The 16,733-nt window shown below is 36.5% G+C and overlaps 2 protein-coding genes across 3 annotated transcripts; one reads left to right on the forward strand and one right to left on the reverse strand.

Annotated features, from left to right (window-relative positions):
* The first annotated feature begins 3,672 nt into the window (after positions 1-3,672).
* On the forward strand, positions 3,673-4,920 carry LOC139842674 (uncharacterized). Its single transcript, XM_071832792.1, has 2 exons — positions 3,673-3,783; positions 4,009-4,920. The coding sequence occupies exons 1-2, from the start codon at positions 3,673-3,675 to the stop codon at positions 4,918-4,920; spliced, it is 1,023 nt and encodes a 340-aa protein (XP_071688893.1).
* Positions 4,921-13,131: 8,211 nt separating this feature from the next.
* Positions 13,132-16,450, reverse strand: LOC139845160 (serine/threonine-protein phosphatase PP1 isozyme 9-like). Of its 2 annotated transcripts, none has more exons than XM_071835386.1 (4): positions 16,019-16,450; positions 14,655-15,214; positions 14,370-14,564; positions 13,132-13,650 (listed from the first exon to the last, which is right to left on the reverse strand). In XM_071835386.1, exons 1-4 carry the CDS (start codon positions 16,224-16,226, stop codon positions 13,648-13,650), a joined length of 966 nt encoding a protein of 321 aa, XP_071691487.1. In that variant the 5' UTR covers positions 16,227-16,450; the 3' UTR covers positions 13,132-13,647. The 2 variants fall into 2 exon arrangements, with proteins under 2 accessions (XP_071691487.1, XP_071691486.1); XM_071835385.1 differs by having other exon boundaries at positions 13,132-13,441; positions 16,019-16,447.
* Between the last annotated feature and the right edge of the window lie 283 nt (positions 16,451-16,733).

Here is a 16,733-nt window from a genome sequence, read left to right on the forward strand (position 1 = left end):
AAATTAAGTAACGTGAGATTAAGGTTGAATAAGAATTAGATGTGATAGACGAGTTCGATTATAATGCACAAGTAGTCAAGTAATTTCTACTTCAAGTCTATATGCCGGTTGTAGTCTAGACTCACTAATGTACCCTATGACTCGGGGTTGACACCAATGAACTCTAAATCCCTACAACCAACGCTCTGATACCATCTGTAGCGACCCGACCAAATCATGTTTGACGGCGCTGACTACTTAGGTCCCGTTGCGTGGTCATAAGTCTTTATCATGACGTTTGACCAAAATATGTCGCATTCATTTCATAAGTAAAAGGATGTTTCAAGTTTACAAATGTAGTTCAAAAGACTAGTTACATTACAATGTTTAACGTACGAATGAAACCTATGCGACACAATTTAAAGTAGTCAAAAGACGCTCCAACTATGCATGTATACTCGACATCCAAGCAAGTATCAAAAAGAGTGCGGAAGCATGTATCAAGTAGCTTTCAAGGACCTGAGAAAACATATAGAAAACTGTCAACAAAAACGTTGGTGAAATCATAGGTGTTTTAGTAAACGTTGCATTTGAACCACAAGATTTAATATAAGATGATTATCAAAATCATTTGCATTCCAAAGTTGTTATCTGTTTCGTGGGTACCCAATTATCAAACTTAACTGTTTTACACCCTTTGCGTAGTGTTAGAACATACACTAGACCCGAAAATATATTTCATCCGCTAACGGTAGCGAACCGTCCGAATGAGGCTCGTCAAGCCCATGTGATCACATAATATAAATTCACGTTTACACCCTGCAAGTGTAACTAATGATAATTGAATTGAGGCTTTTTGTTCAAACCCGTACGTGGAATGTTCGTTTTCGTACTTGTGTTCAATGTGTAAAAGTATGATACGTATATGTTTCTCATCCCATAGTTTAAAGCGTAAAAGATGTTTGAAAGATGGGACTATGATCTCACCTTGAGCGAAAGAGTAAATAAGTACTTCGACAAGTAACGTGTGCAAAGAACAATGCTAGCCTCGACCTAAACAAATAAGTCGTATCAATAACGGTAAACACGATAGGTCAAAGATGTTCAATTAGTCCTATGGCTCGTTACGACTCGATTATGTAGCATGTGAATCAAATTGTCAAGTTTCATGCAAGATACAAGTATAGAAACAAGTTAGGAAGGTTGCATAATCATTTGGTTAAGTTTGACAAAAAGTCAAACTTTGGTCGGTCAAAGTCAACGAAAAAGTCAACACGTTCGGGTCGGGTCCCGAACTATTTTTCTGAGGTTTTTATTCATATATAAACATGTTAGAACAAGTCTCATGTGAATCGGAAGTCCATAGGGTGCCAAACATTTTTCATAATTTGACCAAGGAGGTTAGAACCTGACCACGGCTTAGGCCGCACCGCGACAATACACGGGAGCTGGTGCCTGGTCAGTCTCAAATGTCCAAGTCTTTTTCCGAACTTCGATCGAACACAAAACACAAACCGTAAACACTTATGACTCGCATTTTATATCGTTGGAAAGCTAATTCGACAAAGAACACCACTAAACACATTTCACCAACCGAAAACATTATTTGTAATAACCGACATTTCAAATCAAATGATCAATCAATGCACACATTTAATGCAAGTGCACATTTGTGATTCGGGCATTTAATACATACATACAACACGCCGTTTTGTAGGTAATCGAGCATACAATACAACTAACTACTTACTAACAACAATTCATGGCGTTCAATGCATCAAATATTCATTTCAAGCTTATCAAACCCTAACCCAAATTCACCAAAATCACTAATCAAGTTCATGGAGTTTTCTCAAGCAACCTACACATCAACTTGAAGCTAGTGATACTAGGAATACATTTAATACATGCATTTATAACATTTAACAACATTAAAGCAACTAAATCACCAAATCAAACACACCAAAGTTCATACTCAAGCTAGTTACTTCAAATAACGAAATCGAACATATAAATCATATATTCATGTTAGACTTGAGCCACAGACACTAATTAACAACTTTATAAGTTAAAAACATCAAGAACACCAAATCTAGTGATTTTAGAAAGATACCCAAATGTAATGAAGTCGGTATGGAATCGAAGAGGAAGTTGCAAGGATTCCAAATATGTAATTTGTTTTGCAAGACACCCGCTACCTTGGATTTAGATGATGATTCTTTGTTTGAAGAATTGAGAGAAAATATGGAAGTAAAAGAAGAAAAGGGAAATGAAAAAAAAAAGATGGGGGTGGGGGTTGACTAGTCAAAGGCTAGTCACCTCTTTGGCATTATGGCAAAACTAGTCCCTCAAGTTCGGCTGCGGATGCATGAATTACCTAGACGGGATATTTTTAAAACACATATTAACGGAAGATGTTATAAACATATAACGGGATTTAAATAGTTAAACGGAAAAGTAAATGGAAAAAGGCGGGATGTTACAACTTAAAGATTCTTGTTCATATCTGTTCAAGACTCGCAATTCAACAACAAAGGATCTTGAACAAAGTCATCAGATGTGACAAGCAAGAAGTTCAAGAAATTCTTTCAAAAAGATTGTTTACTTGAGGAAAGTAAAAGGGGTATTTCAAGAAGATTATTCATTTGAGGGGAAATCAAAGATGTCAAAGCCTCTCAAATCCTGATCGTTATCCGTCATCTCAGACAATTCAAGAAATGATCAAGAGACTTTAAAACATCCAAAGAAGAAGATAGATAGGCTCATTCGCAATCGACTTCAGAGAATAAAGACTTTTAAAGATCATCAAAGTCCGTTGAGATTCAAGAATCAAGAATTCAAGATCATCAACAACGAAAATATGCTTAAATCGACAACTAAGGGATAGATTGTTAGTTTAGCAATTTCAGTAGTTTAGATTTTTGTACGTAGTTAGAAAGGATTCTACTTTTTGCACACAATCGATGCAAAGGGGGAGATAGTTAAGACCTCATGATTACATAGATTGTGTGCCCATGCCTTAATAGGAAGGGATATAGACGAGGGCTATTATATATCCCTAAGGCATCTTTAGTGAGGTACCATTCCATACCACTTGCATACCTCACACACATAGCCAAAGAACCTAACCGAGTGAAGAAAGCCGTGGAATTAATGAAATTTTAACTATTTGACTTTCTCTCAATCTTCATATCATATTCATACAATCTTCATACACATATATCGATATTCATACACATAATCTTCATACACATACAACGCCGGCGCCGATGACGACACCGACGTCGCCGCCGCCAACGACGACGACAATGACAACGCCGCCACCGACGACGACGACGACGACAACGACGATGACGACGATGATGATGCACTGTCCTGGTGGAACAATCATGCTCTGGCTGTTGGGAATGATGCGGCATATAGCCTTACTTGGGAAGCCTTTAAACAGAGAATGATCACCCGTTACTACCCTAGAGGTGAACTTAAGAAACTAGATATTGAGTTGAAAATTTTGAAAATGAAGGGAAATGATATAGAGGCTTATGATCAACGGTTCTTTGAGTTGACTCTAATGTGTCCAACTACTCTGCCTACTGATGCTCGCAAGATTTAGACTTATATTGACGGCCTATCTGATTCGATTGAAGCTGGGGTTGAGTCTAATGTACCCAAACTATTGAAGCTGCCATATCTATGGCACATAAGTTAAATGACAAGATCTTGCGTAAGGCAAAGAAGGCTCCATCTGGGAGACAAGTGATGAGGTTGTTAAGAAAGATGAGAGTGGAAAGCGGAAGTGGGAAGGTAATCAACGCAATCAAATCAGAATCAGCATAAGACGCAGAATAATTCAAATGCTAATTAACGCAATCAACGTCCGATAAGCTCCAGGTGTTACAAGCCCCACACCGGATACTGTACCGATGTGTGTTCAAAGTGCAATAAATAGGGACACATATCCAAGGACTGTAAGAGTTCTGCTTCAACTATTGTAGCTAAGGAATCTGCTAATGGGAAGGATAAAGCTAGTGCACCGAAGAAATGTTATGGGTGCGGAAAGCCAAGCATTTTCTTGTCACATGCCCAGATAAGAAGAAAAATGGTGGGAACGCGTGTGGGAGAGCGTTCAACATCAATGTTAGAGATGCTGAAGAGGATCCAGAGTTGGTTAATGGTACGTTTTCAGTCAACAATTTACTGGTTCATGTCTTATTTTATTCTGGTGCGGATTTAAGTTTTGTGTTTAACGAACTAAGTCCAAAAATCATCACTCCATTATCGCCCTTAGACAGAAAGTATACTGTAAAGGTAACTAATGGTAATATACTTAAGGGTGAGAAAGTGTATCGTAACTGTCGTATAACTTTGGCTGATAGAAGTTTTGAGGTGGATTTGATACCTATTAAGCTAGGAAGTTTTGATATCATAATCGGTATGGATTGGTTATCTAAGAATCGAGCTGAGATCGTTTGCTATGATAAAGCAATTCGTATTCCTCAAGGTGAAGAAGAACCACTAATGATCTTTGGTGATAAGAAATGCAAGCAATTAAATCTTATCAGCTGTTTGAAAGTCCGTAAGTATCTTAGAAAAGCTTGTCATGCTATCCTTGCTCATGTGAGCAAACCATATCCAAAAGAGAAAGATTTGAGTGACGTAGCAATCTTCAGAGACTTTACCAAAGTGTTTCCGGAGGATTTACCCGAACTTCCACTGCACCGAGTGGTAGAGTTTCAAATCGATCTTACCCCTGGAGCTGCGCCTGTAGCCCATACGCCCTACAGACTTGCTCCATCCAAACTCCAAGAACTTGCGAGTCAACTTCAAGAATTATTGGAGAAGGGTTTCATTCATCCTAGCTCTTCCCCGTGGGAGCTCCTGTTCTATTTGTTAAACAGAAGGATGGCTCGTTCAGATTGTGTATTGATTACTGAGAGGTGAACAAGCTTACCATCAAAATCGTTATCCATTTCCGAGAATCGATGATTTGTTCGATCAACTTCAAGGATCATCCGTTTATTCAAAAATCGATCTTCGCTTCGGTTATCTCCAAGTATAAATTTAATCAAACATTAAAAAACACAAAATAAGTTATTTAAAGTCAAAGTTAAAAAATAAAGATTTTGAAAAGTCAAAACAAAAATAATGATTTGAGATGGATAAATATTATTTTTAACGACAAATTTACTATGGGCCCTACATGAAATATGCTGGTCAATCCTATATTATTAATTATTATTATTTTTTTAAACCACCCATGTGTTCATCTCCCGCAGTTGCATAACCCGCCCCCAACTGATGCCCAGGAGGAAACCTGGCCCTATTCGAGGGCATGGGCGGTAAACCCCCCTCCCCTACTGCCCCCGCAACGTGATGTGCGAAAGACACCCTTGGGTTAAATTCAAGGATAAAGTGGCAACTAAGGGTTCACATAGGTTTCGGTTTTCAGTTTTTTGGTTTATTCTGTTCGGTTTCCTCGGTTTTGAAACTATAAAAATCAAAAGCGAAAACGGAACCGAAACCGAATTCAAATATCAAAACCGAACCGAATTCAAATTCGGTTTTCGTTTCGGTTTAGGTTAAAATCGAATTCGACTTCCAAATCGAATTTTTTTTAACTTTTTTCCCCATGAAATGAACAAACATAAAGTAAAACTAATACATAACGGAACACACACACACACACACACACTCATATATTATATCAAGAAAATAAACCAAATCAATAATCAAGAGAAAAATTATACTATCTCTATCTTATTTATAGTATACACGTTCTAATAAAAATTATTATAGAAGAACTTGTACTTTATTGATTCAACACACACACACACACACACACACACACACACACACACACACATATATATATATATATATATATATATATATATATATGTGTGTGTGTGTGTGTGTGTGTGTGTGTGTGTGTGTGTGTGTGTTGTCTTGAACAAGAAAATCGACTAGAAATGGTTATAGTTTAAAAATGTGGACTAGGGAATTGTTGAAATGTGCTTAATTGGAACGTAGCTAATCGTCCTTACTTTTCGAGAATTGATGCTTGCCTCAGAAGGATAAATATAATATTGAAGATTAATAACATCCAAATTGAATTCGGTTTTATATTCAGTTTTCGGTTAACCAAATATAGAAATTTCAAAACCAAAAACCGGACCGAAAACCATTTTACAAATTCGGTTTGGATTTTTTTTGGTTTGGTTTCGATTTGGTGTTCGGTTTAAACGGTTTTAACCAAACCGATGAACACCCTAGTGGCAACCTTGTGTGCAAAGCTGCACCTCACGGAAGTCGAACTCCTGACTTCTCGCTAAGAGATTATTATTATTATTATTATTATTATTATTATTATTATTATTATTATATTATTATTATTATTATTATTATTATTATTATTATTATTATATAAGACTATTTCTAGTGATGTCGGTGACTTGACAAGGTGATAAAGTTTTTTGAGTGAATAACGGTGATGTGGCAAAAAGTGGTGAGATGAAAGCAAGTAGTGGCAAACGGGTAATAGGCAAGGTTGCAAAACTCGCTATTCGGTGAGTAATCGGCCGGGACTTTGAAATGAGTAATTAGCAATTCGAGGATTAATCGGGGTTTAATCGATATTCTTTTTATACATTTAAATAATAATTTCAAAATAATATGTGTAAATATAGTAAAAAACCATAAACCTAAACTTTAACATAAATGTCAAAAATCGTTCATTTTGTTCAAAAACTCAAAAATTATAATATAAATTCATGTTAAAATGTTGACCATTTTTTACTTTGACCGACTTTGATCAACGTATCCGATTTTGACCCACTAACTGACGTTGGCCGATTAATTAAACGGATTTTTAAAAATTCGAACGGATTGTTCTTAAAAAGGATTAATTGGGGATTAATCGGGAGTATTCGGTTTTTTTTTTTTTTTTTTTTACAACAGTGGTTATGGGAGGATGTTGGTGATATGTCAAATTAGGATCAGAAGTTGAATATAAAAGGGTCAAAAAGTATCACAAAGTACAGAAATCGTGTAACATGCTCGTGGTGCGGCTCGTGATGCCATCGAGTAGGCCACAAAAATGTGCAGGCGACACCTAAAACTACAAGCGTGTTGGGGGCGTGTTTGGAGCACCCATTCCTCGAACACGCGCACTCCAAAGAGCCGAATAGCCTCACCATCTCATTTAATTAATTTGTTCAGATTACTACCATTCAATGTTGTCTCATTTAAAGTGGATGAATATAATATTTGATTGCTGAAATTTTGTGCTCATCTAAAGTAGATCATTAAGCCTTAGGGGCCCGAAATATTTATGAAATGTTGCAGGTTTAAATTTTGAGGTGGACAGAGAGAGTTTGGGAAATGATCATGGAAGGTTTTGGATAAGTCGTGTACATTAGTGTTCTGTCAAATAATTTGAATAGAAAAAACCTCATAACTTATTGGGCTAGACGGATGAAGTATAATAGAACTATTTTTAGCTATTATTTAGATTAGTTAATTAATAATTAATTTAACTTTTATTTCTGCATTTTCTATTTACATATCGAAAATATTAATTTCAGTTTTTCATTGTAATCATCAAAATACATCAGCAAGGATGGCTTTTATCTTACAAAAAATAATATTAAACTATACTCTTTTCTCATAGTCACGACTACAACTTTCACGGATCACAAATTTACGGGACGATGTCCACCGTCACAAAAACATTGATGATCTACGCATTTTTCTTAATTAAAACGACACAGAAAATAAAACAAAATTCAAAAATTAAAGTATTGAAAAATGATGAATAAATCACTTGATAAAAGACACTGGGGTATAATAATGTGTTGATTTAGCAACATTTTTAACTTGCTCAGTTTAATTAACTTATAGGTTTCATAACTTGTAATCTGTATATTCACTGTATTTTATGCATTTGACATGTTCTTAATTAATAAAATACAACATACTTGTTGGACGGTAGCCCACAATGGGTGACTTACATTTTGTGCATGATCAAATTAACAAGTCAAAGAAGGAATAGTTAGGCTATATTTGTAAGATCGTTTTCATACATGTGATTTCACATGTCAAAGAATTAGTATAAATAGATGGAGCTGAGAAGAGCATAAGGCATCCACAAAATAAGATCACAAAAGAAAAATACAGTTGATCGATAATATCAACGGAGAGTGTGTATTTGTGAGGTTGAGAGTTTTATTCTTGTAAGGAGTGTAAAAGAGTGTACGGAAAACTTAGATTTTATACTAAAATCTAAGGGACTTGGGTTTGGGTTTAACTCATAGTGTACTTTTTCTTGTACCGGATTCTTTTATATTATAAGAATAAAGGAGACTCTTGGGGTGGACGTAGGCAGGGTTTTGCCGAACCACGTTAAATCGTCGTGTTATCAGTTACTTTATTTGCTTTCTATTATTTCTCGCAAGTTTGTCTCAAACAAATTATATCCTCGCTTCCGCTGGTGTAGTTGCGCTAGGCAAATTGTCATAACAAGTGGTATCAGAGCGTATCCAGGTTTATCGGATAGTTTTTTTATTTGAGATGGCGGGAAATAGCGGTATGCAGTTTAAGGTGGAGCCATTTGATGGAACCGGGAATTTCACCTTGTGGCAAGCAAGAGTGAAGGATGTCCTGGTTCAGCAGGGCTTGGCAAAGCCGTTAAAGGGTAAAAAGGACGGCAAGCCAGAAAAAGATGACGGATGACGATTGGAATGACATCGAGGAAAGATGTGTCAGTACCATTCGCCTTTCCATCAGTGATAAGATCATTAATAATGTCAGTGGCGAGACAACCGCGACAGGGTTGTGGGTGGCCCTCGAGAAGTTATATCTCGGGAAGAATATGACCACAAAGCTAAACTTGAAGCGTGATCTTTATCGGTTGAAGATGGAGGATGGCGGGAATATCATTGAACACATGAACGTGTTTAATGGTCTGGTGGATCAACTTGCAATAGTTGAGGTTAATATTGAGGAAGAAGATAAGGCCCTTATTCTTCTTACCTCTTTTCCCAGTTCGTATGATACTTTGGTTACTACCGTTCTTTACGGAAAGGCTACTGTAAAGATGGAGGAGGTAGTACCGGCACTCTTATCTCAGGATAAGAGACGAAGATCCGATGACCGTTTTGAGCATGAGTTTGCTATGGTTGGTCATGGAAGGGGAAGGTTTGCCGCGAAGAGATCTAGTGATAAGAGTAGGTCTAGATCAGGATACGGCATGAAGGGTATCCAGTGCTTCAAATGTCAAGAGTGGGGTCACTACAAGAAGGATTGTCCACTCTGGAAGAATGGTGAAGATAAATCTGGGGGTTCATCGGCTGCGGTAGCAGTTAATGAATCGGTTAATTTGGGAGATGTTCTCACAGTCTCCAAAAGTTCTACTTCTGCTCAAGATGAATGGATTTTAGATTCTGGTTGTACGATGCATGTGTGTTCCAAGAAAGCTTATTTTGATAAGCTAATATTAAAGAAGGCGGGGGTGCTGACTTTGGGTGATGGTTCAACATGTGATGTTGAGGGTGTTGGCATGGTGAAAATAAAAATGTTTCGCGGAGCTGCTTACACTCTTGGTGGCGTGGCGTACGCACCAAGGATGTGCAAAAATCTAATTTCCTTAAGCCAGTTGGATTCTCAAGGATACGGCTATTCGGCCGTAGGTGGAGTTATGAAAATCACACGTGGCGTGAAGGTCCTGATGAAGGGAGAGAAGTATGAGGGTTTATATCGTCTGGTGGCGAGTACCAAATATACTCGTGTCTCGAAGGTTTGGAAAGTGTGCACACAGGAAATTGATCAGGAACATGTGACGACATGTTTGATCGAGTTAGACGATAGTGAGAAGGAAAATTCTACTAAGGGAGAGGTGATTCGAGACTCCTCTCCAGTGTCAACTAGATAAGTTGACAGGGTCAGCTGCACATGATTATTGGCCGTTTCATTTGAGTCAGGTTCAGGACCGAGGTGATTCAAGGTGTGTGCAGTGGTGATAACGGAGGGCGACGGTGAAAGTACTTGGTGTTAGTATTTTCGGTGACGAAGAAGATAAATGTTCGTCAAGGTGGAGATTGTTGGACGGTAGGCCACAATGGGTGACTTACATTTTGTGCATGATCAAATTAACAAGTCAAAGAAGGAACAGTTAGGCTATATTTGTAAGATTGTTTTCATACATGTGATTTCACATGTCAAAGAATTAGTATAAATAGATGGAGCTGAGAAGAGCATAAGGCATCCACAAAATAAGATCACAAAAGAAAAACACAGTTGATTGATAATATCAACGGAGAGTGTGTATTTGTGAGGTTGAGAGTTTTATTCTTGTAAGGAGTGTAAAAGAGTGTACGAGAAACTTAGATTTTATACTAAAATCTAAGGGACTTGGGTTTGGGTTTAACTCATAGTGTACTTTTTCTTGTACCGGATTCTTTTATATTATAAGAATAAAGGAGACTCTTGGGGTGGACGTAGGCAGGGTTTTGCCGAACCACGTTAAATCGTCGTATTATCAGTTACTTTATTTGCTTTCTATTATTTCTCGCAAGTTTGTCTCAAACAAATTATATCCTCGCTTCCGCTTGTGTGGTTGCGCTAGGCAAATTGTCATAACAATACTTTTGTACCTTTTCTATTAACCATTAGGTACTTTCAAACTCATAAGTTTTATCTAAAAAAATCTAACAAACTTAACAGACAGTCATAAAGACCAAGTCACATTTTTATATTACTATGAACAACTGTTTATCCTATATATAGTTTGCAACTGTTTAGCCTATATATAGTTTGTAACTAGTCACCTTTAAAATATGAATTTGGGAGATCAAGAACTAATTAACCAAAAGGTCCAAAACAATGAGCATGTCTAGTGTGACTTTCTCTCTTTTATGCAAGATTATTCTAATTCTAATGGCTTCAGTAGATGCTCAACAGCAGTTGAAAATGGGGTTTTATAAAACCACATGTCCTGCAGCTGAACGGATAGTGCGTGAAACGGTGAACAACGCACTAACCGCAAACCCAGGAATGGCTGCCGGAATCATTCGACTTTACTTCCATGACTGCTTTGTCAGGGTATGTATGTATATACTTGATCATCAACTTCTACTACAACAATTGCCATAATTTATTTTAGGATTTTGCTAACGACATCTCTAAAAGTTGTCGTTAACGTTCATTGAATAATTGTACATGGCTGTTATTTATCACTTTCTGAATGGCGGTTATTGAGTAGTACAACATTATAGGGTTGTCGCTAGTGAAATTCTGGATTTTGCTAACGACAGCCCTAACGTTAACGTGCATTGAATAATTGTACATGGGGTTATTTATCACTTTTTGAATGGCGGTTATCGAATAGTACAACATTATATAGCGTGTCAACGACAACATTAGGGTTGTCATTAGCAAAATTTTTTATTTAATAAAAAAAAGTTATTTATGATAAGTTTGAGAACTAAATATGCAAAATAAATTAATCATGTAAAAGAATTTGCTGCAACTATCATATACTCAATGAGTAGTATACATGATACATGATATAAATTAATGTGCACTGAAAAAATGTTTAGCTATAAGAGTTTAGGCACTTCAGTTTTGGTAACTTTTTTTATGTAAGAAAAGTCTTACCAAGAATTTGTTAAAACTATTTTTTTATTAACCTGTGGTTCCGACTCGCTTTGCAAATATTAGGGTTGTGACGCTTCACTGCTACTGAAGACGGTACCAGGGACCACAGTTGAGTCAGAACAAGATGCCGGAGCGAATGCGGGTACGTTAAGGGGACTCGAGATAATAGATCAAGCAAAAGCCCAACTCGAAGCCGCATGTCCAAAAACCGTCTCGTGTGCAGATATTTTGGCTTTTGCAACTCGAGACAGCACACACTTTGTCGGTGGATTCTCGTACGCTATTCCATCAGGACGACGAGATGGAAGAGTTTCAAATAGCTTAGAAGTCGATCTTCCTGGACCCCACTTCAACCTAAACGCACTCGAGACGAAATTTGTTGCTAAAGGATTGAGTGTTAAAGATTTAGTGGCTCTTTCGGCTGCACATTCTATAGGTATAACAGGTTGTAGGTTTGTTGCGCCTAGGTTATACTTCTTTAATGGAACAGGTACTGACCCTTCGTTGAATCCAAAATACGCTGCGTTGATGAAAACAAAATGCCCGAGGGATCAAATCTCCGGGACCACTAATCTTGATATAGTGACCCCGAACCGTTTAGATAATCAATATTATCGTAATGTGAAACAACACCGGGTTTTATTCACTTCGGATCAAACCCTGCTTGATAGTAATGTGACAGCGAGAATGGTGGCTAACTATGCAAATAACTCGATCGCTTGGAGAAGGGATTTTGCTGCAGCAATGGTACGATTAGGTTCTGTTAACGTATTAACAGGGACCGAAGGAGAGATTCGTAACATGTGTGGGACTGTAAATTAGAAGTTCATAAACATTTCATTTGAAATCCATGATTAAATTGATGTTTTTCTTTCATAAGTTTGGATCTGTGTATGGGGTTCATTGGTCTGCATCTGATTCATACTGTTTAAGTGATTCATACTGTTTAAGTGAATGAAAGTGTCTATTCTTTTATGATTAAAGGACACATTCTAGACTATTTCAATGTAATTATAAAATTTATGATGACATTGTATTAAATGTTTTTGGTTGATATTCTTACTCTGTAACTTTCTATTTCCACCCTTCAATCTAATTTACAAGGTTGGAAGATTCACGAGACGGTGACAAGTTGGTCGAAACTTTGAAACGACTAGCCAATTGAAACGTATATATGGGGTACAAAATCAGAGTACAAAAAAATACTAAAATCTTGATCTAACTTTGACTAAACTTGACTTTGACCGACTTTGACCATCATTTTAGCATTGATCGATTAATTAGGCGTTTTTGGGCTAAACAGAAAGGGCTAGTCACCAAACCGACTAGTCAGCTGCCGTTTACAACACTGCTAAATTATATGGTTAGAGATGAATACAAACTTAAACCACACAAGATAAACATGTGGATGGGCCCTGGTATCATTGCAAGAGGTCTCAGGTTTAAATCTTGTGGTGGTTAGAGTACGAGGTTGGTTCACTCGCACTTCAAAAACCTGAATAGGGAAAAACTTATAACTTTTTATGAATACAAACTTCATTTCATATACTCTCAAAGGGAAAACAAATTTTACAAATAATATACAACAGCCAAACCTTGATCAGAGGCTCATTCTCGAGCTATATATCCCAATAACAACCAACTCGAAAGGGTGTTTAATAACATACATCTACAATGGAAAATCTTAATTTCTGCAGATTATGTAAACTACCTCCAAACTTCTGATCTTAATGATTTGATTGTTTTTGTATCTCTAAGCTTCAAACTTCACGATTTTGAATGGACTCTTCCTCACAGTTCTGTCTCATTGCTATGGAAACAGTCGATAAACGGTAAGTAATTAATGATTGTAAAAAGAGAGCTTTTATAAAAAATAATCGGCAAGTGGCAACTTTGACCCATTCATTTGTGAACAGGTCAGTTTGGGTTGTGTATTTATGCCCGGCAAGTCTAACGGGCGAAGTCCAAAAATTCAGCTACATTAGAAATGAGCCAAAAGTCGTCCAAGGTGTATTATTACTGTAATAAAATATGTTTGGTAATCTCCTAACATAGTACTATACAAACAATGATATACAATAGTAGATTTAATAATCATAATTCACACAAGATATTATTGAACGAAGGTCACATGCATTTTAGGTGTTACCATGTGCATTAACAAGCTGATATTTTGGTGTACATGTCAAATAATATTGAGTAGATACCATCTCCCTTGTTATAATTTGACGCAATAATTTGTATTTTTTTTTTTTTTTTTTGGTAACCTGGGTATCCAACATTTTTTTTAACTGACTAATCCCAGGGCGACTACCCGCTTTGCAAGCAGCCCGAAGTCATTGCAGGCGAACCTCCGTGACCATGAGGGAGAATAACTTTGTGGGTGCAAGGAATCGAACCCTTGACCTCCACATTGGAAGGTCAGGGTCTTACCATGCCACCACCCCCCTCATGGTTTGTATGTCGGTCAATCGGACCCAATCATTAAATTCAAGTTGACCCAATCCATCTTGTGAGAGCACCCCATTTCTTCATCTATCTATTTATACATTTATATTTGGGATGAGTAAAGTTTTGAGCTAAAACAATCTAAACCTCAACTTTGCAATTAAATATGATTATATTCTATATATGCTTGAGTATATTTAGACATCTAACCTAAATTAAATGATGAGACGACTAAAATAGAGAATTATTTGACACAATAATACGATTTTAAACACGAATTTTATTTTTACCTTTTTAAGAGGTAATTTGGAAGTTCCTGGCCTTTTTGAATAATCAAGTGGCTTTAGTATCTCAAAAGAACACACCAATGATTTGTCGACACTCAACAGAGCACCTGCGTTGTCAAACTCACCCCCGTAATTTGGTGCTGAAAATATCGTCACGAGTCTTCTTTTAGCAAAAAACTCGTACCCATCCTCAACCACCTGCTTATTTTAACTATATCAGATTAGTTGATTCATATTATAGCATAAAGATAAATGCTTGATATGCCTATAAACCAGACAAAAACTTACCTGATGACCTCTGCAAATAAGGTCAAGATTATTCTTTTTAAGAAATTCAATAACTTTATTAGCACCAAAAGTACACGAAACACCACGATCACTACTTGACCACCCCTCAATAGTAGGATCAGGATCCGACCACAATAAATCACAAAGAAGCCCGTTATCCGGGATTTCGGTCGGCCTCTCGATCTCCCTTATCTGTTTCAAATTCTCAAGTTCAGGTGAAAGACCACCATGCATACAAAGGATCTTTTCATCAACTAACGCAGCAACAGGCAAACAGTTGAAGCAATCTGTAAACGTTTTCCATAAACGGACATTGAATCTTCTTTTACATTCGTCATAAAAACCGTATATGCGGTTAATTTTGGCATCTTCATGGTTTCCCCTTAATAAGAACACTTTATCAGGATACCTAATCTTGTATGCAAGCAGTAAACAAATGGTCTCCAAACTTTGCCTGCCTCGATCAACATAATCACCAAGAAATAGGTAATTTTCAGAAGGAGGAAAGCCACCGTATTCAAAAAGCCTCCATAGGTCTTGATATTGCCCGTGTATATCACCTATCATACACATCACACAACAACATTAGCTCTATATCTATATGATAATGAACTTTTTTGCAGCTAGTATCAAACTAACTAATCGGCCACTAAATATCATACATCTCTATTATTATTATGTTCATTAAAAAGTTAATTTCCCCAAAATTTAGGAACAACTTTCTTTTCTTTTTTCATGAAAGGCAAACTCACACATCCAACACGAATTATACCACTAATATATATTGTACAAATGTGAACTCTTGGACTTGAACCCACAACCTTTTGGTTGCAACGGTTACCTCGATACCGCTAGGCCAATAGCCCTTTGGTACTAGGAACAACTTTCAGATATGGCGCTTCTAAGCTCATTTTAAATAGCTCGTGAACTTAGCCTTAAAGTATATTGCCTTTTTACGCCATAAGCTCAATGATATCAACTTAATCTCAATAAAATCAGGGGCGGAGCTAGGATATAATTCTTCAGGGAAAAATCAATTATTCTTGTTCACTCTTTCATTTTTATGTGGGAAAATATATAAGGAGATATCAATTAATATGTAATATGAAATATTTGAGGGGCAGCTGCCCCTTCTACATTAGCTGCAGAATGTTATAAACTCACAGCTTACCAAACTTTTGGATATTCAATTTGTCCATAAGCTCTGAAAATAAGCTTATGCAATCCAATAATTCAAACCAAATAAATACTTTAAATAACGAACTTTAAATAACAAGACCCAAATCATGACTAGCCTTAATTCAGATCAAGATCATGTTTTTAACAGAAAAAAAAAAAAAAAAAAACTAAATCCAAAATCATACCACAGATCCTGATGGGGGCACGAAGGTTGAGAAGACTAGGTTGAGAAAGAAAAATTTGACGAGCGTTGACGCAAAGCTGACGGATCTCAGACTCTGATAACTGCACTTGTTTACCATTTCTACCTTCTAATAATCTCCTGATTATATCTTCTACTACTCCTTTTTCCATTATTCCTTCATTCCCACTTGTCTTCTTCATCGTGCTCATCTCTTATATCTATCGGAGTAATTGTTTCTGTAATTGATAAAGTTTCAATCTTTATTGGAAAGCTAACGTAAGGAGAATAATAGAAGGCGTAGTATTAGTAGCAACTTGATTCTAGGAATCAACATAATTAGTGGGTGGATTACGATTTGAAGATGGATAAAGAGAATTCGACAGAATCCTTTAATTATTAATATTATTTTATATTATATTATTTTATTATAATAATGTGATGTGATGTGATTTTATTATAATTATATGTGTAAGAGAAAGAGAATAGATATGAGATGAAAGAGTTGGATGGGGTGTTGAATAAGATTCTGGAAAGAGTTGGATGGGGTGTTGAATAAGATTCTGGTGTTGGTAGCGGACTAGTGGTGAATGTTTTTTTTTTTTTTTTTGATAAAATAACACTAACTCGTATAGATAACGAGATTGTTTTTCAAAATAAAACGTTTTTAACCTAAAGACACAAAGCATAAGCATGGAGGCTCGGGCCTAGAAAACATA

Source organism: Rutidosis leptorrhynchoides, chromosome 4, assembly GCF_046630445.1.
Source record: "Rutidosis leptorrhynchoides isolate AG116_Rl617_1_P2 chromosome 4, CSIRO_AGI_Rlap_v1, whole genome shotgun sequence".
Lineage (NCBI taxonomy): Eukaryota > Viridiplantae > Streptophyta > Magnoliopsida > Asterales > Asteraceae > Rutidosis > Rutidosis leptorrhynchoides.

What these genes read in the sequence shown, in the direction of transcription:
- LOC139842674 (XM_071832792.1), top strand. Translation starts at nt 3,673, where the DNA reads ATGGCACATAAGTTAAATGACAAGATCTTGCGTAAGGCAAAGAAGGCT. An exon ending in TGGAAAGCGGAAGTGGGAAG is followed by an intron (nt 3,784 to 4,008) that starts GTAATCAACGCA and finishes GGATAAAGCTAG; the next exon opens with TGCACCGAAGAAATGTTATG.
- LOC139845160 (XM_071835385.1), bottom strand. Translation starts at nt 16,226, where the DNA reads ATGAGCACGATGAAGAAGACAAGTGGGAATGAAGGAATAATGGAAAAA. An exon ending in TGCCCCCATCAGGATCTGTG is followed by an intron (nt 15,215 to 16,018) that starts GTATGATTTTGG and finishes TGTGTATGATAG; the next exon opens with GTGATATACACGGGCAATAT. An exon ending in TTATTTGCAGAGGTCATCAG is followed by an intron (nt 14,565 to 14,654) that starts GTAAGTTTTTGT and finishes TAAAATAAGCAG; the next exon opens with GTGGTTGAGGATGGGTACGA.